The following is a 26531-nucleotide window of genomic DNA, read 5'->3' on the forward strand; positions in this document are numbered from 1 at the left end:
TTTTGCACAATACCAATTTATGATCACTTCCTATTTCTGCTAATATTAGTGCTCTTACATCCAAGATTTGAGAGGGCTGTAACTCTGTATTCGACAGAATATAGTCTATCATATATCTTTGTCCTCTAGTGTTTTCAAAAGTGTATTTGTATTGTTCTTTGCGAGGGAAAAATATATTATTAATACGTGTCTCGTTTATGCTGCAGAGATCCGTCAAAAGGTCTCCGTTTTCATTTCTGATATTTTCGTTATATCGCTGTTTTATTCCTGGAACTATATCGTTGCCAACACGGGCGTTAAAATCACACATAATGATTATATTATTCATCACTTGTGGTCTCGTTTATTACAATTTGAAGGTGTTCGTAGAAGTTTTCCCTTGTGGTGGTATCTCTGTTGTTCTCTGGTGCATAGATTGCTATCACATTCAGAGGTTTGACATCCAGTTTAACTTTTACACTAATTATTCTTTCAGAAATATATTTACATTCTTGTACTTCGTGTAAAAATTTTCTAATGCCCTAAACTAACAGGGCGACTCCTTCTTTGGCACTAGTTTCTTTCGCAACACCACTGTAAAGTATCAGATAGTCATCTAGCATAATTTGACCCTTTCCTTTTTTTCTTCGTCTCTTGTAGTCCACATGTCTATTTTTTTTCTACAAGCTCTTTTGTAATTTCTTACTCTTTTGTGTTTAGAGACTTTACATCATCATTAACTTCACTATTAAAGCACAAAAGCCCCAATCAAGTAGAGAATAAAAGGCATCTCACCAGTATTTTACAGCAGAGAAAATGCTTTCAAATTATAAAAGACAACGAGATTCTATCAAATAACATAGACTGTCTAAAATCACACTCTCTTCCGATAAAAGAGCCGTACAGAAACACTTCAAGCAAAACAGTTCAGGCAGATCATTACTCGATACAGACGAGGAACAAAAAGTGACCAATCAATACTTAATCGCCGATGGGCAGAAAAATTAGCCTCAGATGGGCCTTAGATCAATACTCCAAGACCTGGGTTAGGAGCTCTTACCAGATCAATACTCTGGTCCGGACTCAGTTCCCTGCCAATATCTACGATGTTTTGTATCTTTGCCGGTATTCCATCTCCAGCGCGTATCGAATGGTAATGGTAGATGTTGATGGAAGTGCATGCATAGAGAGAGGTGACAAGCCGACGGCGCGAGCTAGCGATACTATCGTTACAATGCCTTGAAGAGGCATAGAGTCTATAATGAGGTTATTATAACCTTGAAAAAGAATAAACGTTAGGGGCTGTTTGAATCCACCCTTGTTTTATTTTGTAGATGTTTACTTTTTATTATGTAATTAATTAATAATCTATTTTAGTGACTCGAACAACCAAAGACTCATGTTGGGCGATTCTTCAATGATACCAGTTCCAGGAAGCAAAGGGCCTTTAAAACCTCAAGGAACAGTAAACAGTATGAAACAGTTACGTATCGATCATAAGAAGTGAGTTCCAACCAATTGGCAACAAAATTTCATCCGGAAGTACAATTGGCATGCAAAATTTAGATATGCAACCAGAATAGGTGAAAGAACACCATTTTGAAATGGAAAATTATAGACACGAATTTTATGAAAATGTTTTTATGACACATAAATTGATTTTTAAAAATTTAAAGCACGTTGACATGATTTTGCCTGTTAGTTTTTACAAGTATATTTTTTACAGCAAAAAAAGCATGATAAGAATATACATATTATATTTAGAAACTGTTGATTGTATGCTAATATATGACTGCTCTAACTTTTGATTTTTCTAAATAATCTTTGGTTTCTCTGTGTTATCTTATAAACTCAAAACTGTTTATTCTTCACATATTTAATTATTATATCGTATTTTTCTTAGCGTTAATTGTATTTTCATTCATTAGTCTTATAAATTAGGGGAGAGTCGGCTAATGGTGCGCGTCGGGTAATTGTTGTATATGATTTTTTCTTCTTCTCTTGGTGCCTATTCGTTTCGAATATTGGCGATCATTTTGACTATAATTATTTTATTAACTGACGCTTTAAATAGATTAGTTGTTGTTCTGGAGAACCATTTCCTCAGGTTTTTTAACCATGATATTCTTCTTCTCCCAATTCCTCGCTTTCTGAATACTTTGCCTTGAAGGATTATTTTCAGTAATCTGTATTTAGTGCCGCTTCTCATTAAGTGTCCGAGATATTCTAACTTTCTCCGTTTAATCGTATACATCACTTCTCTTTCTTTCCCCATTCTTCGTAGTACAGTCTCGTTGGTTATCTTGTCCGTCCACGATATCCTTAGGAGCCTTACTTTTATATTCAGATTAAGGTTGTGGCTTTTAAAGAGTTTGGCCATGTTGTCGAATGCACTCCTAGCCTTCTCTATTCTACATTTTACTTCTTGTTAGTGATCCCATTGTTCGTTTACTATTGTTCCAAGATAGGTAAACTGTTTTACTCGGTTAACTGGTATTCTTGAAAAGCAGTTGGACGTCTCTAATTTTATTTTTGCTGATGACCATAAATTTAATTTTTAGTATTTTTTTTGTAGTCCAAATCTTTCACTTACTTCATTTACTTTGTTTATTAGTTGCTGTAAACTGTTTAAACTGTCTGCAAAAATAATGCTGTCATGTGCATAGCGGATGTTGTTTAGGCGTTCTCCATTTAAAAGGATTCCATGTTCGCAATTTTCCAAGGCTTCACTAAATATTTCCTCTGAATATAGGTTGAATAATATAGGTGAAAGTATACATGCTTGTCTAACGCCTCGCAGAATCTGCATCTACAAGATTTGTTCTTATTGTGGCTGATTGGTTCCAGTATAAATTTTGTATTATACGCCGGTCTTTATCATCTATTTGGGCTTTTCTTAGAACATCCATCATTTTTCGGTGTTGAAGTGTGTCAAATGCTTTTTGGTAGTCCACAAAGCAGGTGTAGATATCGCAAATCATATCTCTGCATCTTTGGAATAATACCTGTAGACTAAACAGTGCATCTCTCGTACCTACGCCTTTCATGAATCGAAACTGCGTGTCTTGTATTCTCCCTTCGCATAGCTTGTATATTCTGCGATGTATAATTGGTAACGTAATAAACTCTCAAACTAGCCAATCTTTTGAAATATTGCCCGTGTCATACATATTATTAAAGATTTTACATAGTATTCTTAAAGATTCAATCATCAAGAAGTTTAAGTAATTCAGACTGTACTCCGTCTGGTCTTGGAGCTCTCCCCTCGTTTAGTGATATTATGGTTGCTCTTATTTCTCCCACTAGTATAGGTTGTCCTGTTTCCGTAGGTATTGGGGACTGGTTCTCCCTCTCATCAAAAAATAAATTTCGTATGTAATTTTTCGAGGTATTATCAATACTCTCTTTGTCCACGATTACCTTTCCGTTGTCATTAACAAGTTTATTTACTCTTCTGTTTTTACATTTGCCTGTAATTTCTCTTACCTTTTTATGCACGTATAAGTCGTCGTATTTACTTTGTAGAATTTCGATTTCTTGGCATTTTTTCTCCAGTTTTTTCTGTTTGGCTTCTCTGATCTTTCTCTGTATATCTCGTTGTAATGTTTTATACATAGAGTTATTGTTCTTGTTTTTCCTTCTTTCTTCTATCAGCTGCAGAATCTCTGTCGTCATCCATGTTTTATTCTTACCTTCTTCGTTCTTCATAAAAGTGTCTTTAATGTCGTCTATCGTTTTATTAAGGGATTCTATCTTCTCTCCTGTGCTTTCTGTTGTATTATCGATTTCTTTGAATTATCTATTTATTGTTTTGCTGGCTATTTCTTTTAAGTCACTACATTTCAGTTTTCTCATGTCATGTTTTTTTACAGTTTTTCCAGGTGTTTTCTTTAACTTGATTGAATATCAGCGCCTGGGTAGGTTTTAATACCGTTGAAACTATTTCGATATCTTTTGTTAAAAAGTATATAGTCTATTTGGTTTCTTATAGTAACGTCTTCTCCGTTGTCTCTAATTGATTTCCTCGTATACAGGCGTCTTGGTGGTAGTTTGTAAAATGTGTTTAGCACGATTAAGTCATGTTCAGCTGCAAAGATACCCATGCTATACTCTGTATATGATTTAGCCGAGATATTTAATAAAGTGCTACAAAGGTGATATAATGCACAAAGCACAATTAGGCTTTCAGGCAGCTGATATCAGGCCTTTCCAAAAGGATAAATTCACGGATGATGACTTTTTAACCGCAACTTATCATTTACCTGTTGTAGTTGATGATGAACTGCTTCCGTCCGCCTCTTCCAGCGACAACCAAACTCAAGTCTCTAATACAAAAAACAATGATGGTGCAGTTCCAAGTAAATTCAGCAGCAGCATTTTGAAAAATCTAAGTCCGCTTCAGAAACCACCCACAAAAAAGACTTACCGGAAAAAACAAAAATCTCAGATATTAACCTTTTACTGCATGATTTTTTTATTTTTTATAAAAAAAAATCTGTGATTACAAAATTGTCTTCAAGATTACGGTAATAATATAAAAAAAATCCTACTTGGTTAGTTTTTTGTATTTTTTTATTTTTTTTGTGTTTCATATATAACTATGCACTATGCATTAAAATAAGATTCAACAAGTAAAATGAATAAAAAAATGACGTTTATTACTTTCTAATTATAATGATTATTCACTGTGAAAGTTGTAAAAACAATTTCTATCTTTGTTTAAGCAAAGAAAAACATTACACTTCTCCCATTTTATGAAGCTTTTTGAACCACAGGGATATTTACATCTTTGCCTTTCACTACACCATAATGGAAGATGACCATATCCATCTGTTCGTACATCTTGCATTCGAATATCGGTTGCTGGACCCCTTCTTTTCTTGTTTTGTAAGTTTTCCATAGATCTACACGGACGACCCCTTTTTGTAGTAAAACCAGCTTTATTAACTTTGCATAAACACTCTGCTACTTTCATTTTGAAATCTACCAGAGCTAAATTATTATGCTCATTGTCACTTTTTCTCCAAAGAATCTACGCATTGACAGTCATCAAATCAATAATATGAAAAAATATACGCATATACCATTTTTTGTATCTGAGTTTAATCCTATAATATCCCAACATTGAATCCAGGAGATCTACTTCCTCCATATACTTGTTGTAAGTCATTACAGCTTTTGGACATGGAACCATTATGTGTCTTATCTTTTATCGAAAACCGTTTAACTTCAACTGTTGGCATACTGCCAGCATATGTTGATAAAATGTTTACAAATTTGTTGTCATACCATGTAACAACAGATATTTTTGTACCATTAATTGTGGTTACTTTCTTTACCATAGCTCCTTAGCCCTTCTTTTTAATTCAGTTTTTTTTGGCATATTACTGTTTGGCACTCTGTTTATTCTAACTGTTCAAAGTGGTAACATACCCTGTTTCGGTAGATAAATTTGCAATGGGACGCTTTTGAACCAATTATTAAAGAATATTTTGTGATTAATAAATCTTGGTACTGTTTGTGTTAGCCGAAGAAACACATTTAAACTTACCCCTAAATCAGGAAAACCATCCGGTACAACATTATTTTGGCTTCCTACAAAAATTTCATAATTGCAGAAAAATCCGCTAACACCACTAAAAACAAACGCCTTATATTCCCATTTGTGGGGTTTTTGCGAATTATATTGTTTTATAGATGAATGCGCCTTTGTCGGAATTATCTGCTCATCTATGGCTAAAAGTTCCTCTTTTGTAACTTTGAGTAACTGATTCCTTAGTTTAATTAGTAGCGGTCGGATTTAAAAAAGTTTATCATGACCAAGATTCCCGGCAGCAATAGCATCGTTATTGTTCGCAAAATGTAAAAAACGTTTTATTTCTTCCCATCTATTGCATGACAAAATATCTGAGATCAATCGATGATTCAGGCTGGAGTTCCAATAACTTCTAGCGTTTGGCAATTCCATTATTTACATAAAAATACAGGTTTCTAAGACCTGTTCTAGCTCATTTTCAGAAAGTTTCAAAGGTTTTTGAGGTATTTTTTTCACTGAATATAATATAGGTTGATAAATTATATCTTTGATCATCTCATTTGTTAAAAAAATTAAAAAAATGCGTAAGGGGAATCAGCTTGTTACAACTCAGGTGGCAGACCAGTAGAACCGAGAAATCTTAGATCATCATCTGATGTTACCAAAATTCCTACTTTCCAAGTTGGATGATTTTTATTTCTATGCTTTATTAGATTACGTCGTAATTCGTCCAAAGAAATATCGCTATCCGAACTGCTTTCTAAATCCATTTCTGGGATAATAATATCTGATTAATTATTATCTATTATATCATATTCCTAGTCTGACTCTGGGGCTAATATAATAGAGAAAATATCATCATCTGATAGACCTTCGTCTTCACTATCATCTGGTATGTCCACTCTCCACTCCCACAAGAGTTTCACCATAAAACTTTTGTTGGATCCATTATCCAAAAAATAAAAAATAATAATAATATCTAGTTCAGAACGCATATTGTGCCTATATGAAAGAGAGTTTTGTACGTCAGTGCATATCGTGGCATATACGGCACAAGCATATTTTTTACCAAAAAATACCAAAATAAAGAAATACGTGAAAATACTTACAGAAGAAATTCTTTCTTGAAGGTCTATTCTTGATGTTGCTATTTTTTTGTACAAAAATATTCAGTAGAAACATCGATAATTGAATATCAAATTGCACAATTCTTATGAACAGCTGTCATTCTACGGCCATTTCCAAATTTTCATAAAAGTTCACTTTGCTGCATTGAGATGGCGCTTTATTACCGGTTATACGAAATATGTGCTCTATGTCTATATGGACATGTGATGCATAAATACTTTAAAATAATTTTCGATCTCTAACGGTTAGGTATAAAACTAAGTATTTTGCCATATGACCCAATATGCAGTAAGGGGTTAACAGAAACGTCTAACAGACAAAAGCTTGAGATGGAAATTGAAAAAAGAAAAGAAAGGCAATATTGTTTAAACAAGCTTCAAAATGTACAAGAGGCAAAGAGAAAACTAAGAAATTGAAAGAAGGTACAAAACGGAAGATTTTTGTAACATCAGCTCCGAAGATGTTTCAGAAAGTGAACTGTGCAATGATGATGAGTTGGACGATCTCGTGTCAGATGAAAATGACTTCTGTGTATTATGTGGTGATGGTAGCAAAAAAGACGAGGTATGGAACAAGTGTTCGATATGTTGTCAATGTGCTCATGCTATGTATACAGGAGAGGATAATCCAGAAGGATATATTTGTGACTTTTGCGATTCTCAGTTTTTTTTTAATATATCTTTAACTTGGTTTCTTATCTTTTTCCATATATTTGTTTGTACCTTTAATATTTACGTTCAATAAACTACATTTTCGAAGGTCATTATTGCGCACAGCTATCCGACATATGCGCACCATTAGCCGAATAGGTGGGGTAATTGTGCACGTTACAATAATTGGAACCTCTCACTGTTCTACTGTTCAACTCATTGGAAGCGGTCTTCACCAATATAATATATCTAGGCCCTTAAAGCATATCTTTAAAAAAGTTGGAAACTGAAATGTTTTAAATTTTTGCAATATCTTGCATTAGCCTTAGGTGAGAACAATAGCCGACTCTCCCCTAATTTTTTTTTCTTATACAACTCACCTTTATTCCTATTGTCAATATTACAATCTGTTCTGGTACCTATTTCATTGAGTCCATTTTATAAGTAAATTTCAAATACAGAACAGTTATTCACGATTTCTCTTCCGAATTCTAAACAACTGCATCAATTTGAAATATACTATTTCAGTTCTTTAAAATTACTTTTATTGGAATACCAACAATATTACAATACTTATTTATAACTTTAACTCAATGACAACTATCAGATATTACTAGACATTTCGGGATTTTTCGATGACATCTCTAACATTTTAGATTTTTTAATACTTCTTCATTTTCGTCAAGGGGCTTTTTATGTATGGAATCAATCTTATGGAACTGGCTTAATACTGCTCTCTCCTTTATATATATTCACCTCAAATAACTGCTCTATCAGGGACCGATTAAAGCCAACAGGGTGGATGAGTTCCATGATATGGAGCTAATCTCTCGATATGAACTACCTTGGGTTTACTTCTAGGTGACTGTATAAGGCCTTTCCAGTTTCGTTGAAGTTTCAGACAAAGTTCTTTCGTACGTTTGAGATTGTATGACCATATTGGGTTACTTCTTTCGAAATTTGTTCCAGTAGCATGCATGTTGAGGCTATCCTTGGCTTTATTGCTTTGAAGATTCAAAATTTTAAAAGCAAATTGGTAGACTTTTCCCAATTTTTCTTTCAAATTTTCGATCTACGTCAAGGATGAACGTTCTTCTTTGTGAAGAGGCAATCTTCTTAAAATAAGATTTTGAGGAAGCTTAATTTCTCTTCCGGTGATCATCATCGATGGAGAATAACCGGTTTCTTCGTGTTCGGAATTTTTGGGCGAGATCTGGAAATGCTTTTCGCAGCTTCGTACTCCTGTGCTGAGAAAGTGCTCCATTTAGCATTTTGTGATGGTGTAATCGAAAAGCTTGTTGCATTTTAACATCTTGAAGTCCATCTATGAATGCCTTTATAGTAATTTGTTTCAGAAAATCTTTAGATGCCTGAGGGTACGCCAAATGCTATAACCTTTTAATATCAACTTCAAATTATTGCAGGCTTTGGTTGTGTTTTTGATATAGAACTTTCAGCTCACTTTGAGATATCTGCTTTAGATGCTGCTGGCTCTATTTTGTCTATAAAGCTTAAACGAGATAGGTGTAATTGGGTGCATCCTGGGGAAGAAATTAAAAGACACTACATCTGTCCTCGAAGCATCACTACCAAGGAAACTACCATTTCTTTTCCAGTTCAGTCATTTGCTCGAGCTGTAGCTTCTAACTGAAAACGATAAGTTTACCATGCTGTTTGACATCGAATGTGGGTGGTTTTAAATTTTGCCTGGTTTAACTATGGAAGATGATGAAGCTGTTTATTCAGATTTGACGTTAGTTACTGAAACTATATTAGATAAAAAAGCTTGGGTATGAATTTTTCTTTCTAACCCAACTATTTGTCTTTATACATTAGTTTAATTTAAAATTGAATTAGAGTCTAAATCGTTTGGTTGTTGTTCTAACTAATATTGTTGTTCTTCTTATTTATCTATTTTATTAGTAATTGGACTTACACCTAACTTAAAATTTTCGTGGATTTGGGATAAACTATTTATAATTTATACCTCTATTTTCTACGCTTTTCCTTCTCTTCTTCTTGTTGTTGCTTCTCATTCAGCTCTCCCTCTTATTGCTTAAGCTTTTTCTTCAGCTCCCTAAGCTTCTCCTTTTCCTCTTTTTCATTTAATTATAATTATACTTAGAAAATGAGTCAAAGAAAAAGGATGAATGCCATCTCTTCTTAGGGGTGGAAATACTAAGTAAATTATTTTGTTGTGTTACTTGGTAATATAAAAAATTACCAATTCTTTAACTAATTTAATTTTATCTGCCTCATCATCATCACTCTGGCTTTACAACCCTTCGTGGGTCCTAGCATCCTCAAGAATTTCTCTCCAGTCGTCCCTATCCATCGCCTTTCTCCGCCAAGCACGTATTCCCATATTTATCATGTCTTCATCGATGTTATCATCGGTCTTCCTCTTGTTCTCTGGCCAATGGGTCTATCAAGGAGCGTTTTTCTAGCAGGGTCATTTTGTTCCATCCGCATTGCATGCCTTATCTACCTCAGACGTCCTAACTTAATATGTTTTTCGATATCTGGTTCCTGGTATATTCTATAAAGTTCGAAGTTGTACAGTCTTCTCCACCATTAACTGCTCCATAGATTTGCCTTAGAACTTTTCTTTCAAAAGATCCTAACTGTTAGAGTCCAGGTCTCTGAACCATATGTTAGGACTGGGCGACCTGGGCGTATTATTGTTTTGTAAAGTTTTATTTTTGTATTTATCGATATAATTGTAGATTAAAGGAGCGCTCCTAGGTATACAAATTCGTTCTGCTTCGATGACGTCGTTTTCTATAACACATGTTTGTAGGATTTGTGGTTGCGTGCTTATTTTCATATACTTCGTTTTTTTTGGTGTTATTATTAAACCCATTTTTGTAGCTGATTCTTTTAATGCTACATACGCCTCTAGTATAGCGTTTTCGGTGATCCCAACAATATAGATACCATCAGAATAGGCAAGTATTTGCACTGATTTATTATATATTGAACCAATCGTTGTGATTTGTGACATACGTATTACTTTTTGCAGAGCCAGATTGAACAGTATACAGGAGAGAGGGTCTCCCTGGCGCAGCCTGTTATTTGTTTTAAAAGGTTCAAACGGTACCCCCTGAATTCGTACTCTACATTCAACTTTTTCAAGAGTTAGTTTTGTTAAATTTACCAACTGATTTGGTACCCTAGCTCTTTCATTGCTTTGAACATCTCTCTTATATTCACAGAGTCGTAGGCTGCTTTTTAGTCTATAAATATGTGATGAGTATCAATGCCATATTCCAGTGTTTTTTTTTAAATTTGTTTCAGGGTTGCAATCTGATGAATTGTCTATTTACCACCCTGGTATTTTCCTACCATCCGTTCTGCATATGGTGCCATACGGTGATATTTATATTAATTTATAATAATAATTCTGACATATTACATTATATATATATAATATATATATATATATATATATATATATATATATATATATATATATATATATATATATAAATTATAAAATAGATGATTTAAAAAAATATTGTGAATATTTTTAAGTTGCTTTAAGGGACAAGTTTATTGGAGGATAGTTCATTAGATTACATTACACCACAGATTTTCTATTAAATTCTTCGTTTAATAAACCGTGAAAGTATTACTAAAATCTTTGGTTATTGCTCTAAGTTTGGCTATTTTATAAATTTTATTATATTAGTCTCAAATGCAGTTTGATGGTATACTCTTATCTTAGTGATCAATTTAAAAGAACAGTCACATATTGCAAACATCAACCTGGTATATTTTACATTTAAAACTTTATTCTAAAGCACTACTTGCATTTGTCTCAAAAGAGCATGAATTCGTAAGTTGCTCAAATTTTAAATTAATTTAAAATTGCAAACAACTTTATCAATAATTGCGAAATATGTAGGTGATATATTTAAATATAGGTTTTTTCACAGATTTGGTTCGCGATCCATCAGACGAAGTGTACGCAGTGGTTCTATTAAGCTGAAACAAACCTATGAACATTTGATGGAAAATGGTGATATCGGTGTCAACAGGGTGACTTCAAACAGAGCCCGACCTCACGATCTGGACATTAAGTTATTGCAAGCCAAAAGACAACAAGCAGAAATGAGAAGGTACGCTATTAAAAATGTAATAATTGTTTAATTATTAATTCAATCTTCTTATCAGAATTACTTATCTACTCCAGTCGAAGACGAAAATGCCACTAAAAATCATGTAAAGATCTGAATTTTGCTAAGAATGACAATTTTGAGACCACAAAAAATATGCAAAAAGTTCACCACTCGCATCACGCGGTTTCCCTTTAAAACACACCCTCATAGGGAGGCAAAAACGGAAAAAATCGATTTACCAAGAAACTGTATGCCGCAAAAAAAATATTTTCAATAAAAAATGTAGCTAAGATAATTTTTAACAAAAATGTTTATTAGTAAACATAATAAAATTTATTAAATTAAATAGTAAACACGGTAAAAATTCGATATCTTTTGGTTAGAGTGTCCTATCGACAAAAACTAAAATGAGTTTTAAAGGTCAATAGTGCACATTTCAGACTAATTTTTTGTATTTTGCCGCAAATGTAGTCAGTTTCTATAAAGCTGTTAAAAAAATGATCACTCGTTGAATGATTTTTTAAGATTCTGATGAGAACAATGAAATTTATTCACTTCCGTTGACCAATCACTATGGAGCTTTCATTTTTGTCTATCAGTAAAAATGTCTATCATGACAAAAAAAAAGGTAAACCATAATGGCATATCTCGCAAAGAAAAAACAATGGTACATAAGATGGAAGGCAACCATAAAATAATAAAGTCACTGTGTAGCGTCATTTTGGTAGTCGCCTTGTTTGTTTTTCCTATCTTAATATATTCGTGATATCCTTCCCTTTCATTTAACTTATCACACGCTCCAATCGGACCAATAACAAAGGAGATTTGATGTAATGCCCTCTGAGCAATGCCGTAATGTAAGTTTTTTCTATCTCAACATATTTGCTATCCCCTCTCCTTTTCAATGATGTATCATACGTCACGATCCGGCAAACTATTATACCCCTACCACAAAACGCTCAAAAATGAGCAGAATGAACCTTATCATTTTCTTATAGGATTTTACATTGAAAATTAAGCATAAACGGCACAGCAGCGTTTTTACAGGTATAGCTTTTACTTAATTTGATTTAAATATAGTTGTTTTATGTCTCAATATTTGATGTAATGCCCTCTTAGGGAGTTATTTCATACAGACCGATTGCTGATACTATAAAACAATATTTAAGACAGTACGGTCGAAATATATATATATATATATATATATATATATATATATATATATATATGATTAATAATTATATTATTTAGAAATCAGCGAGAAGAAGATCTACGAGAAAATCATCCTTTCTTCGATACACCTCTTTTTGCTGTACCAAGAGAGAGTAAATTTAGAAAATTTTGTCAAATGATTGTCTATGCTCGATATGACGCCAGGTTAAAGGATCCTCTTACTGGAAAAGAAAGAAAAGTCCAATACAAAACCCTGCAGTAAGTAGTATATTACTTTAATTTTGTGTGTATTAAAATATTTCATATATATTTACATATATATATATATATATATATATATATATATATATATATATATATATATATATATATATAATATATATATATATATATATAACATGATTTTTTTTGTTTTTTTTTTATTAAATAATCGAATTCGTATGATTTTTAGTATAAAAACACATGTAAATTTTTTTTTATTTTAAATGAAATTGTTTAAAGCAATTGCGCTATTTCCCGTTAAACATAAAAATATGTCACATGATTTACGATAAACTTTTGTTTTACCCTTACAACCTGGAAGCTTACATCTAACATAATTGTTTAACTCGGATGCCATTGCAGGAATGTGTTGTATCTTTCTCCTAGTAGACGATTGAAGTGATGTGCTAGGTTTGTAACTATTTCTAGTTATCAGTGTTGAAATGTTCCCAAAATCAGAATTTTCAGAAATGGTATTTTGGAAACTCAGAAACAGCTATTTTAAACTCCTTGAACTTCATAATGGTTTTATTAGCATCACCAAGTTGCTTATGGTCATCTCTGTATAGAATCCAAGAATTGGCAATCGCAAGGTGAAACAAGTGAAAAATGGTTCTGACTGTCCATTTATTACTTCTAGCTTCCATTGTATAATAACTGATCATCCTGTCAATTAAATCTATTCCTCCCATGGATTCGTTGTAATTTTTAACAATGTTTGGTCTAGGTACCTCAAAATATCGGGAGTAGTTTTTTGACCATCGCTTACATTTATCTCAAGGTTCTATTTGCAACGCAGTTGACGCTAGCATAACTGACTTAATCGATCATCACCTTATCCGATGTTACATGAACTGCTTTGGGTATTCTAGATCTCATTATTGTACCAGTTAAAAAAATATTTTTGTTTTACATGTCCTCAAGTAAAGGTAAGGTGGTGAAATATCTATCAATGAATACATGTGTCCCTTCTAATAATGTTGTAGATAACTTAATGACTGCGGATGGGCCAACACCTAATTTCATAACATCATCATCATTCATCATACAGATATGTATTTTTCACTTGATAAATATCGTCTAATAAAGTCTAATTTTAATCCTTTGAAAGTGGCGCAGACAAAATTTTTTAATCCTTCTGGATTAGGTTTACCTCGAACAAATTGTTTTATGTTACACACGCCCGTAAAAGGTATCATTTGTTCGTCTACAGCAACCTCACTGTATATTGGAAGTGTCAAGCAACCTCTACATATTCTTTCAACTAAAGGCCGGATCTTAAATAATTTGTCAGCGTTTCTTTGATCTGATTGCGTTTCTATAGATTGAACAAACAATCTATATTTAATGAATAGCTTCTTCTATAAGAAGATCCATAGAAGATGGACTTGGAAGAGCCCCGATGGTAAGACAAAAAATGAGATCGACTTCATCATCACTGACAAAAAACATATAGTCAAAGATGTTACAGTCTTAAATCAATTTTCGGTTGCAAGCGATCATAGAATGGTCCGAGCAACTGTAGAAATCAATATTAAGCAAGAAAGACTGAAGATGATAAAAAGTAAAAAATTCAAACCTTGGATGCGCCCAACGAATGAACTTGACTTTGAAAAATATATCACCAGTAACTTACTCATAAATACAACAAGAGAAGACGTAAATAACATAAACGAACAAATAGTAGATACATTAACACAAGCTCAGGAAAAATTTAGCCCTAAACATGGAAAAGAACAAAAAATTAGTAAAGAAACGAAACAAAAAATGGAAGATCGTAGAATGCTAAGAAGTCAAGGAAATGTTGACTCACAAGATATAAACAGCATCAATAAAGAAATCTCTAAAGCCATCGGACGGGATATTAGAAAATACAACAACGAGAAAATTATAAAAACTATAGAAGACAACAAAAGCATGAAAGCATTGAGGAGAAAAATGGAAAATGGCAAAAAAGAAATCTTCCAACTTAAAGACAAAAATGGAAATATTATCTCAGATAGACCAAGCATATTACATATAGTGAAAAGTTTCTATGAAACATTATATAAAAGTCAAGTTATTCCAGAGCTTATCGAACAACCAATACAAAGGGTACATAATGTAGCATCGGAGGATATACCAGATATATCACGAGAGGAAATTCAACATGCCCTCAAAAATATGAAAAATAATAGAGATCCGGGGGAAGATGGTGTAGTCATTGAGACAATTAAACTAGGAGGTCCACTTTTGATGTCCCGAATCCAAACACTTTTTAATCTATGTCTGCATAGTGAAAACATTCCAAGTAAATGGAAGAATTTGGTTACAATCCTCCTCCACAAAAAAGGGGATAAATCAGATCTCGAAAACTATAGGCCAATTAGTTTGCTTAACCACCTATACAAGCTCATTACTCGAATACTGACAAACAGATTAGAAGCAAAACTCGATTTCTATCAATCAGAAGAACAGGCAGGATTTCGAGCGGGACACGGAACAAACGACCATTTGCAATGCCTTAAAACTCTAGTTGAAAAGTCTATCGAATATAACAGACCCCTTGCTCTTATCTTTGTCGACTTCCACAAAGCATTTGACACAGTCGAAACAGTTGCTATCTTAAAAGTACTATCAGAATGCAGAATAGATCACAGGTATGCAAATATTATTCGAAATATATACGAAAATGCGACAATAACCGTTAACCTCCATTGCATGACTGAGAAGATAAAAATTGGCAGAGGGGTGCGGCAGGGAGATACCTTGTCGCCAAAACTATTTGGAGTTATGGAGTACGCATTTAAACGGCTAGAGTGGGAATCAAAGGGTATGAGCATCGATGGAAAGATATTCAATCATCTCAGATATGCCGATGATATTGTTCTCATAACAGACAACTTAGGAGAAGCCAGAGTTATGCTACAACAACTACAACAAGTAACCCAGAAAGTCGGTTTAAAAATAAACTATGGAAAAACAAAAATGATGACCAATCTCGTTCCGAATGAGCTAATAGAAATCGAAAAGTCGCCCATAGAACTTGTGGAAAAATATGTGTATTTCGGTCACGAAATAAGGTTAACGCGAGATAACCAAACATGCGAGCTACTCAGAAGAATAAGTCTGGGTTGGGCTGCATTTGGAAAAATGAGAGACGTATTTAAACCAAATATACCGATCCATTTAAAAAGAAAAGCTATTAACCAGTGCGTTCTACCAGTCCTCACATACGGAGCAGAAACCTTAACTCTCACAAAACATCAGCCGAAAAATTGAGAAGGACACAACGAAAGATGGAGAGATCAATGCTTGGAATACGCTTAAGAAATATAATAAGAAACGAGGAAGTTCGTAGACGAACCGGAGTGGAAGACATTATCGAACATATTACAAGGCAAAAATGGAGATGGACAGGACATGTTGCAAGAATAAAAGACGACAGTTGGACAAAAAAATTGCTTGAGTGGAGACCACGGGCTGACAAGCGAAGCCGAGGAAGACCCCCAACGCGATGGACCTACGACCTCAAAAGAATCGTGACCAATTGGATAGCAGAGGCGCAGAACAGAAGCAGATGGAAAAGTCTAGAGGAGGCCTATGTTTAACAATGGACAACTCAGGGCTGATTGATGATGATGATGATGATGTTTCTTTGATCTTGAGACACATCAGCGTCAATAACTACTTTTAAATTGCTTCTGATTTGAAAATATTTATCACGTGTCATGGCTTGTGCAATACTGTTAACTTTGTTTAAATAGAATTTCCTGTATATTATTGCATTTTTAGATTTTGCGTAAGATTCTAGATACAATTTATATAAGGTACTGTAGATCAAAGCTTCATATTTTTTGAGTTATTCATCTTTTTTCAAAAATTTTGGCAAATACGGATAAAATTTTTAAAGTTAATAATAGCTTATCCATTTATAAACATAATATCTTGAAAACTTTTGGTCATAAACATTAGACAACGTTCTTTCAGCAATTTACATCGAAATCGAATTTCTAAATACAGGGTGTTCACAAATAATACGTCATTTCTTTAAACTTTAAAGCACATTTAGCCAATATTTTTAAATGAAATACCATGTATTTTATAATTTTAATGAAAAAAGAAGCCAATTGTTTTTCAAATACTATTATAGTTCCCTATATCTTTTAATACTTTTGGAGGTAATTGCAGTTTAATGTTAAAGGTCATAATTGTCATACTTCTCATAATAATTGTTATTATTTCTGGTTACTGGAACTTTTATAAAGCGATATAAATGGCTCGTTTAGAACTAAACAATGAAGATTACGAAAGTTTACTTTTAAACCTTGGGAAATGTGACAGTTATTACTAGAACATGTGCTATATTTTCTACAAGATATCCAATCCAATTTATAAAAAGTTTAATTTGTAACACTTGTAACGATCCGAAAATTCTGTCTTAGTTTAAGTATTTGAAAATCCTTTAACTTGATTTAATATATTACTTTTGTCCCACCCTGTATATCTTAATAATCTATACAGTTCCCAATATACACTTACAACATATTGCGTTTTAAAAATTCGATCTGGGAAAACAAACTTTGAGTGTTGCAATTATAATATATTCGGAAGTTTTGTATAATGCAATATGTTTTAAGTGGATATTGGGAACTGTATAGATTATTAAGATATACAGGGTGGGGCAAAAGTAAATATATTAAATCAAGTCTAAATAATTCATACATAATTTTCGGATCGTTAAACACTTACGTTTTATATGTTTCAGTAATTTCCTTGGATTAGTTACTTACCTAGATTGGGTGATGATAACTATGACAACTTTATCATGTTTATCAATGATGTTCGAGACACCATCCTACCGAGTTATGGAGAATGCCAGTTTACAAATAGCCGAGTACGGATTTGTCATTTTTATGAGTATCGAATTGGCTCTCAAGATTTTGGCAGATGGCTTATTCTTCACTCCAAAAGCTTACGTCAAGGATGTTGCAGCAGTGTTGGATGTTTTTATCTATGTAGTATGTATTTATATAATCTATTTAACATATACTGTATTTTACAAATTAGTGACTGTTTTGGATTATCGCTAGACAGTCGACAGCCAATGGTCCACTCAGAGGCGTGCGGTGAAATTTAAAACAAGGGAAGCAATTTATAAAAAAAAATGTAAAAACTCACCTATTTATAATGTAATTCAATTCTTCTACCATTTTTCGCAAACTCGTCTATAACTTCATTGTAAAAACTTGGATATTTGACATTTCTTTAACCAGATTATTTTCAATTAAAAGGGAAACATTTGATAGTCGAACTTGTCCTGTCGAGTTTCTTAAGTAAGTCTTTCTTCGTTTTAGTGTTAAAAAATTACGTTCTACAGGGGCACTAGTAGCTGGAATGGTCAGTACTAACTCACATAATTTCACTACCTCCGAATATTCTTTGTCCAAAGAAGTTGTTTTTAAGAACGTTAGTAACTCACTGGCGTTAGTTTGGGAACCAAGATGCGGATAGTAAGGTGCTACATTCTTCCAGTGTTACTATATGGAGTTGAAGCCTGGACACTGACGCAAGCCACAGAAAAGCGGATTGAAGCCTTCGAGATGTGGATCTACACTAGGATACTAAAAATGTCGTATGTGGTCCATGTCACCAAAGTTGAGGTTCTACAATGCATGACAAAAGAAAAAGACGTGCTTAATTTAGTGAAACAACGTAAACTTGAGTACCTCGGCCACATGATGCGGAACGAAGAAAAATATCGAATTCTTCAACTCGTTATGCAGGGTAAAGTATTTGGCACAATAGACCGGGACGCCGTCGTATCTCGTGGTTGAAAAACCTCCGACAATGATTTGGGATGACCTCCGCGGAGCTGTTTCGCAGAGCAGTTAATAAAACCATGATAAAGAGTTCCGTTATGGTACTACATCTTTCAAGCGTAAAATTTCTCACCAGTAGGAACTCCGAAAATTGGGTCCAAATAGAGCTTCTGGACCTTTGCGTGTTCAATGAGACATTTTCTGAAACCAACTTTTTGATTTCCTCACCTGACTGGCATCCAAATCTTGATTTTTCGTCTGGATTCATTATATATGTCCAAAATTGATTACGCCTCAATGATGTTTGTCAAACTAACAACAATAGAATTACCAGACACCTTCGTGACGGATCTGTCATAATTTTGTCGCTGAGAAATCACGGGCACGAAGGAGTTTTGTCAGAAGGAAACGTGGCGTTGCTATGACGTTTTATTAGTTTAAAATAGTCTAGTGAAAGAGTCGGTAATATGAACAGAATCTAAGCAAACTTGTAATTTCCTTTATTTTTTGGTTTAGATCAATGTTTAATAACTGAAATCTTCTCTGGATCAGTTTTAATTTCTTCTGAAACGATATGTCCTAAATAGTACTCCTCTTTTTAGGTTTTACAGCTTCTTCCGTGCTTAGAAGAAAAGGCCGGCATAGTCAACGCCAGTAAAAATAAAACAGAAGGGAAATCAAAGTTAAACCCTATATGTTGGAATATTAGCCATCATAGGAATATAGGATAAAGAATTTACTTTAAAACAAATTATGCAACTACGCACAACAGCCTTAGCAGTATTTCTACCGGGAATCGGCCAGTATTTTCTTGAATGAGATAGAGGAGATGCTGAGTGCTGAATGATTAGAATTATGTATGAAACGAAGGCAATATGAAACACCACGCAAGAGTCGATTGAAAGTAGAGAATCTATGAAATGGAAAATCAATTTCAGATAATGCAATAAATGCTACTGAATGGTTTTTCAACTCTGGAAGTTCCTTGCTTAATTGATAAGATTGAATTGACCAAGAAATCGGTACACATTGAAGAAATGTAGGATCATTCCACCATAAACTAGAATAACGAAGTGACTGAGAGTCAATGACTCTTGTAAGCAAATCTGTAATGTTTTCTTAGGAACCGACATGCAGCCATTTGCTAGAATTTGTATTATACAATATTTCAGAGACTGTATTAGCCACAAAGGTTTTCAGAAGATTGGATGCAGTTTTTACCTACCCAAGAACTATTGTTGAGTCAGAAGAATTTATAAAAATGAAAATAGCACGAGAAAACAAGCCACGAAAGCACTCCATAGAGTGATATGGAATAACACTCTAACCAAAGGAAACAAAAAAGGTACTTTCAGAGCATAGTGATGAATATTACCTTATATGGAGCGGAAGTACGGCCAATGACAACATCAATATGAAATAAAATAAGCACAGTTGAAGTAGACTTTATGAGAAGAAGTTTATAAATCACCAGAGAGGATACACTCATCCTCAATTACAACAAAGTTGGAAAACAGAGTCCTGCAGTGGTACAGACACGTACAAAGAATACCAGAGCACAGGTAGCCGAAAAGAATATTGGACTGGGACCCGCCGAGTAGAAGACGAAGAGGAAGACCTGCTACAATGGAAAACGTATATAGGAAATGCTATGATAGATGAAGACCTCACTAGAGTGTTGTGCAGGACGAAAACGGCGAACTCATAATGTTAAAAAATCGAAGAAGAAGAAGAAATTTAGAATGAGTTTATTTCACAAATTTTATTTATATAAAAATATTTCCTTTTTGCTCAGCCATATGTTAAAAATAAACGTTTCTAAAGTTCTTTTACTTTTAGGTCAATTTAACTTTCCTCTGTTGGATGCCCAAAAGCGTTCCACCTAACTCTGGAGCACAATTACTTATGATACTACGATGTCTAAGGCCCCTGAGGATATTTACTTTAGTTCCTCATATGAGTAAAGTCGTATACGAGCTTTGTAGAGGATTTAAAGAAATTCTGTTGGTATCGACACTTTTAATTCTTCTTATGTTCATATTTGCCAGCTTTGGAGTACAATTGTACGGTGGAAGATTGGCGCGTTGTAACGATCCTAATATAACAAGAAGAGAAGATTGCGTGGGGATGTTTATGAGGAGAGTATTTGTTACAAAAATGAAAGTTCAACCTGGTGAAAATGAGTCATTTCCAGCTATCATGGTGCCTCGAGTTTGGTAAGTAACTTTAATTATATATTCAGATAATCAATAAAACAATCTGAAAACCTTCACGCAAAATATTGTGTCATACAAGTGTCCTAAGGCGCCTAAATGAAGAAAAACTTAATTCATATAAGTTGAATTTTGTGCAGGAGCTAGCAGAATACGATTCAGATAGAATATTCAATTCGTAGATTAAAGGGTTAAGATATGCAATATGCACCAAAATACATTTTTTTTTTTTTCGAAAAAACTTTTTCGTATAACTTTTTTTTGGAGGTGGCTGCAGATCCAATTTTTTTTATTTTGTGTATTTGATCAAAAACTATATCTCTGATTTTTTCAAATTTTTGTATATAGTGCGCCATCTTCAAACATCCGAAAAACTGTTTTCTAGGAGTTTTGAGAGGGTTTCTCCATTTTATGGATTGCAAAATAGATCAAATTAAAGTTTTTTTTGTAGGTTATATATATATTCTAAATTGAATGAGATCTCTAGGATACTCAAAAATTGGGTCAAATACATTTAAACCCCACAAAAAACCATATTTTTCATGATTTTTAAAGGTTTTGGCGGGGTTAATAATTTTTTTTTTTTTTGACCTCGACATGACCTGAATCAATTTTCTCATATTTTTCATTTTATGTGATTAAATTAAATTAAATTAAGATTAAATTATGTGGTGGCCAAATAGTGGTGCTTGTATTGTTACAAGCACCACTTGTAAAAGTAGGATGAATGACAATATAATGTAGTATACCGCTCGGGAAATGATGACGCACAAAATATTTATGGGGTTGGAGTAATCGTATTTCCTCAATTACGTCAATATGTTACAAATGTTTAAATACTTGTTTCTGAAAGATTAATAATAATCCAACTGAATACTACTCCGTTCAAATTAAATGTTTTACAAGTGATAGCCCTAAGCAGCGATAAACGAGAAGAAGAGGTAGAACAATTCTATGAGTTGTTGATAAATTCACTTAACACACAAACAAATTAAAAAAGAAGATATAACTTATTATGGGTGACTTGTATGCGAAAATTTGTAAAGGGAAAAGCGGTGAATTAATTGGTGATTTTGGTCTAGGGAAGACAAATGAAAGGGGAGATAGATTAAAACTATTTGTAGAGGAAGAAGAATTTGCAATCCTAAATACGTTCATACGTTTGTATACTTGGATCTCTCCACAAGATCAACCAGGAATCATAATAAGGAATTAAACTGATTACATAATGGTGAACAAGAGATTCCGTAATGGATGCCTATCAGTTAAAAGTTATCCTGGTGCTAACGTATCGTCAGATCATACTCCTGTTATTAATAAATTTAGGTTTAGATTTAAAAAGGTGACAAAAAAGAATAGTAAAAAAAAATGTGATATGAGAAGACTAAAATATAAGGAATCAAAGGAGACAGTCGCACGGATTCTTTCAGAAAATCTAAGCAACATCGAGCAAACATATGATCCAGAAAAATCACTCCAGAATATATGTGAAACTTTAACAAGATCAGAGAAGAACATCTAATAGAAAATAAAGATAAGAGGAAAAGTAGGATGAATGACAATATACTGAAACTCATGGAAGAAAGAAGAAAATCAAAGAATAACAAAAGAATGTCCAAAAATGTTCAGAGACAAATAAGAACCGAAATACGAAAGGCCAAAGAAAATTATTTAAAAACAGTATGAAGAGACAGAGTTGTTGGAACCAAACGACGATACATTTAATATGCATAAAAAGGTAAAACAAGCAGCTAGTCTTCAAAAATACGACACAGCTAGCAAACTGCAAGATCGACAGGGTAACATCATCACAGATAAAAATCAGGAAATATGCATATGGGCCAAATATATACAAGAACTCTTTGAAGATAATAGGTCCGAACAACCTCCGTCCTACAAATGTAATGACCACTTACCAATCACGTCAGATGAAGTGGAAAAAGCAATATCACAACTAAAAGATGGCAAAGCTCCTGGACTTTACAATGCTTATGCTGAACATCCGCGGAGCTGTTTCGCAGAGCATTCAACAAAACCATCATAGCCTTGATGATCGCCAACATCCGGACAGGATAAGGCACTGAAGAAGAAGAAGGTCGAAATTTTATAACAATAAAATAAATATGATATAGGATTGTTGATTTCTCATATTTTATTTTAGGGCAAATCCAAGAAGATTCAATTTTGATAATATAGGAGATGCAATGTTGACTCTCTTTGAAGTACTATCTTTTAAGGGGTGGTTGGACGTAAGAGATATTCTCATCAAAAACTTAGGTCCTGTAAGTATTGAAACTATTTCTATATGTACTTTTTAATTTCTCCAATGTTATAAATCAATCAATATATATATATATATATATATATATATATATATATATATATATATATATATATATATATATATATATATAATATGCGACTCTTCTACGGCTGGCGCCGTTTCTCGCAAAATAATTTCCAGCGTTTTTTGTCGAAGTAATCTTCAGTTTTTAAATATCTGGCGGTTATTGCATCTTTGACATCTTGTCCATTTTTCTATCTTTTTTGGCCATCTATTTTCAGGCATTCTCTGCAGGTTTCCATACCAGTTTAATCAGTTTAATGTCTACGTTCGTCAAGTTTAGTTTGCCAGCAACATCGTCTCCAATTGTCCATTTCTATTGCCTTAATTTTTGATTGGTTTTTTTGATTGATTTCCCATTGATCGACGCCGTAAAACGCAATACTTTCTATTATTGTTTTATAAATTCTTCTTTTATTTTCTTTTGTTATTTTATTATTCCACAATAGTCCGTGTAGCTGTCTAATGGCTGATCTTCCTTGGCCAATCCTAGAATGTATTTGTTCGTTACTCCCTGCTTTTGATGATATTTGGACTCCCAAGTACTTGGAGGCTTCAGTTGATTTTGTAGTTCCCATATCAAATTGTAGGCTTTCTGATTTTTCTCCTGTAACTAAATACTCGGTTTTCTGTATATTAATTGTAAGGTCCACTTGGTGTACTCCTCCTCCAGTTTTCTAAGTATATAGTCTATATCGTTCTCGTCTTCAGCTAGAATGGCTTGGTCGCCAGCAAAGTGTATTGTGTACAATCTCTCGTCTTCGATTGGAATACCCATATTACAACATTTTCTTCTCCACACTGAGAGCGCCTCATTCAAATATATTTTGAAGAGTTTAGGTGATATTCAGCAGCTTTTCTTGAGACTCTTACTAATAGGAATTTCTCTAGTTAATTTGTTTCCAATTTTAATGTTTACCGTCATGTTATTGTAAAGCTGTTATACTGCTTTTATATATTTTTTTATTTATTCCTTGTTTTTTCATTGCTACCCAGAGCATTGAAAGTGGTACACTATCGTATGCCTTTGTCAGATCAATAAAGACTACATGAGTTGGAAGGTTGTGGGCTAATCTTTTTTCAATAACCTGCTATACAGAAAATATGCTATCTATAAAGGATTTGCCTGCACGAAAGCCATTTTGTTCTTCTACATCTGTCATCTCTTTTTCAATTTTATTTTTTATTATTTTTCCATAGAGTCTTGAGAGTGAATTTATGACACTTAGCCCCCTGTAGTTTAAACAATTCTTTCTCCTTTTCTTTAGATGTTGCTAATAAATATGTGCTTTTGTCTACTAGAGTGGTAAGTCATGTCCTTTATAGAATAAGGTGAAGACATACGCCAGTAATTCCCGCAATACTATACAATTTAGTATTAGCCAGTATTTATATTTTTCTTTGGATAATTATCTTCATTATATTTTTCTTTATATAATCATTTAGATAATGTAGTATTTTTCGTGTATCAACATATATCCCAGGTAACTCGTTCTTTTTGTTTTTACCACTGATATTCACGATGTCTCCGTCTCCGAGAGTGGCTATAATAAATAATAATTATTAGCTGTCTCTTAAAACGTTATTTTATTTCTACTAATAATTTTAATACTTATCACATTTATTATGTTTTAGGTGCATGCCATATATATCCACGTCTACATTTTCTTGGGTTGCATGATTGGACTGACTTTGTTCGTTGGTGTTGTCATTGCAAATTATTCCGAAAACAAGGGAACCGCTCTCTTAACCGTTGACCAAAGACGATGGTTTGTTATTTATTTATTAAGAATTATCTGATCGTTTGAATAATATATATATATATATATATATATATATATATATATATATGTATATATATATATATATATATGTATGTATATATATATAGATTTATGGAGTTTCTTGAACCATACTATATTGAATATAAAATTAGTATTTCTTGGGTTTAGGTTCAATAAGTAGTATTAAATTTGGAACTAGATTTTATTGTGATATTGAAATCAACGTTTCGGCAGGTAACCCATGCCTTTGTCAAGATTCTATAATGTACAAGATTAGAAACAAAAAGTTATTGTAAAATATATAAAAAACTTACCAAAATGTAAAATGGGACACTGACATTAATGAATTGACAGAAGTAAAAATTTATATCTGATATCTCATGGCTTACTGTCATTCATATATAATTATTTTTATGTGGGCGTATCGTTGGTGTTTTCGAAAAAGGTAAAGGGAAGATAGGTAATATTTTAGAATGTTGACAAAGGCATGGGTTACCTGCCAAAACTTTGATTTCAATGGCATAATATAATCTAGTTCCAAATTTAATATTATACTTATTGGACCTAAATCCAAGAAATACTAATGTTATATTATATATATATATATATATATATATATATATATATATATATATATATATATATATATATATATATATATATATATATATATAAGAGAAATTTAATCTTTGCAGATTAGTTAAATAGTAAACTCTTAAATATTGGGGAAATCTGCAAGAAAGACTCTAATGTGTATCAATTGTTTCGCCGAACGTTTTCGCCAAAGAGAATTAATTTGGCTTCTTCAGAGATGAAAGAGAATAAATTATAATTAGCTACCATATATTATCTATTAAAATATTATTGATCTTACCGTAACTTAGAATTGTAGAGTTAGAATATTAAAAAACTTAGCTAGTAACATAGTGGTGTTTTTTGTTACTATGTGCAAAAAAAGTTTTTTTTTAAGGTTTGAAATGTATGGTAGCTTTGAACTTGACACGTAAAGGCTTACCCAAGGTTAATCGAAAAACCCAATGTAACTACATTTAAAAGGAGGTAATTCTTTGAATTGTCGGCAATAACTAAATTTTGGATTTTTAGATAGTTTAAACTATCTAAAACTATCTATTTGTCACTCTTAACATTAACATTAAATGTCTTATATTTTCCTTAACGATTTCTCCATTAATGTTAAGAGTGACATCAAGAATCTAAGCGATATATACCACTTGTTACTTAAATCAGATACCAAGAACAATACTATATCACAGATAACTAACTTGACTGATATATCCATTAACAACTAACATACCTTTATAATTAATTTTTAATTAACACAAAAAAATATGCCATTATATTAACACTGCCACGTAACACTGGCATATTACCACACACTATAGGAGTTTCTGACTTTTGGGTATCGTCGGAATCTAGGATTCTATCGTCACCTCTGTCTTTTCTCATATCATTTGCATACGCCAATTTTATAACATCTTTCCTACATACTAGATAAGTACAGTAACTTAAAATTTTCATAA

General features: G+C 32.9%; 1 protein-coding gene across 5 annotated transcripts in view; it reads left to right on the plus strand.

Annotated features, from left to right (window-relative positions):
- The window catches only part of na (sodium leak channel non-selective protein na), a 99998-nt gene that overhangs the window by 42857 nt on the left and 30610 nt on the right, over positions 1–26531 (plus strand). For 3 of the 5 annotated variants that reach the window (XM_072537786.1, XM_072537789.1, XM_072537790.1), the window contains 7 exons: positions 1357–1482; positions 11220–11414; positions 12666–12845; positions 17596–17848; positions 20489–20865; positions 23024–23144; positions 24842–24975. In XM_072537786.1, coding sequence (XP_072393887.1) covers positions 1357–1482; positions 11220–11414; positions 12666–12845; positions 17596–17848; positions 20489–20865; positions 23024–23144; positions 24842–24975 — 1386 coding nt within the window. The remainder of the gene's footprint in view (positions 1–1356; positions 1483–11219; positions 11415–12665; positions 12846–17595; positions 17849–20488; positions 20866–23023; positions 23145–24841; positions 24976–26531) is intronic. The other 2 variants (XM_072537787.1, XM_072537788.1) reach the window with 2 other exon arrangements.

This window comes from Diabrotica undecimpunctata, chromosome 7 (genome assembly GCF_040954645.1).
Source record: "Diabrotica undecimpunctata isolate CICGRU chromosome 7, icDiaUnde3, whole genome shotgun sequence".
In the NCBI taxonomy this organism is placed as follows: domain Eukaryota; kingdom Metazoa; phylum Arthropoda; class Insecta; order Coleoptera; family Chrysomelidae; genus Diabrotica; species Diabrotica undecimpunctata.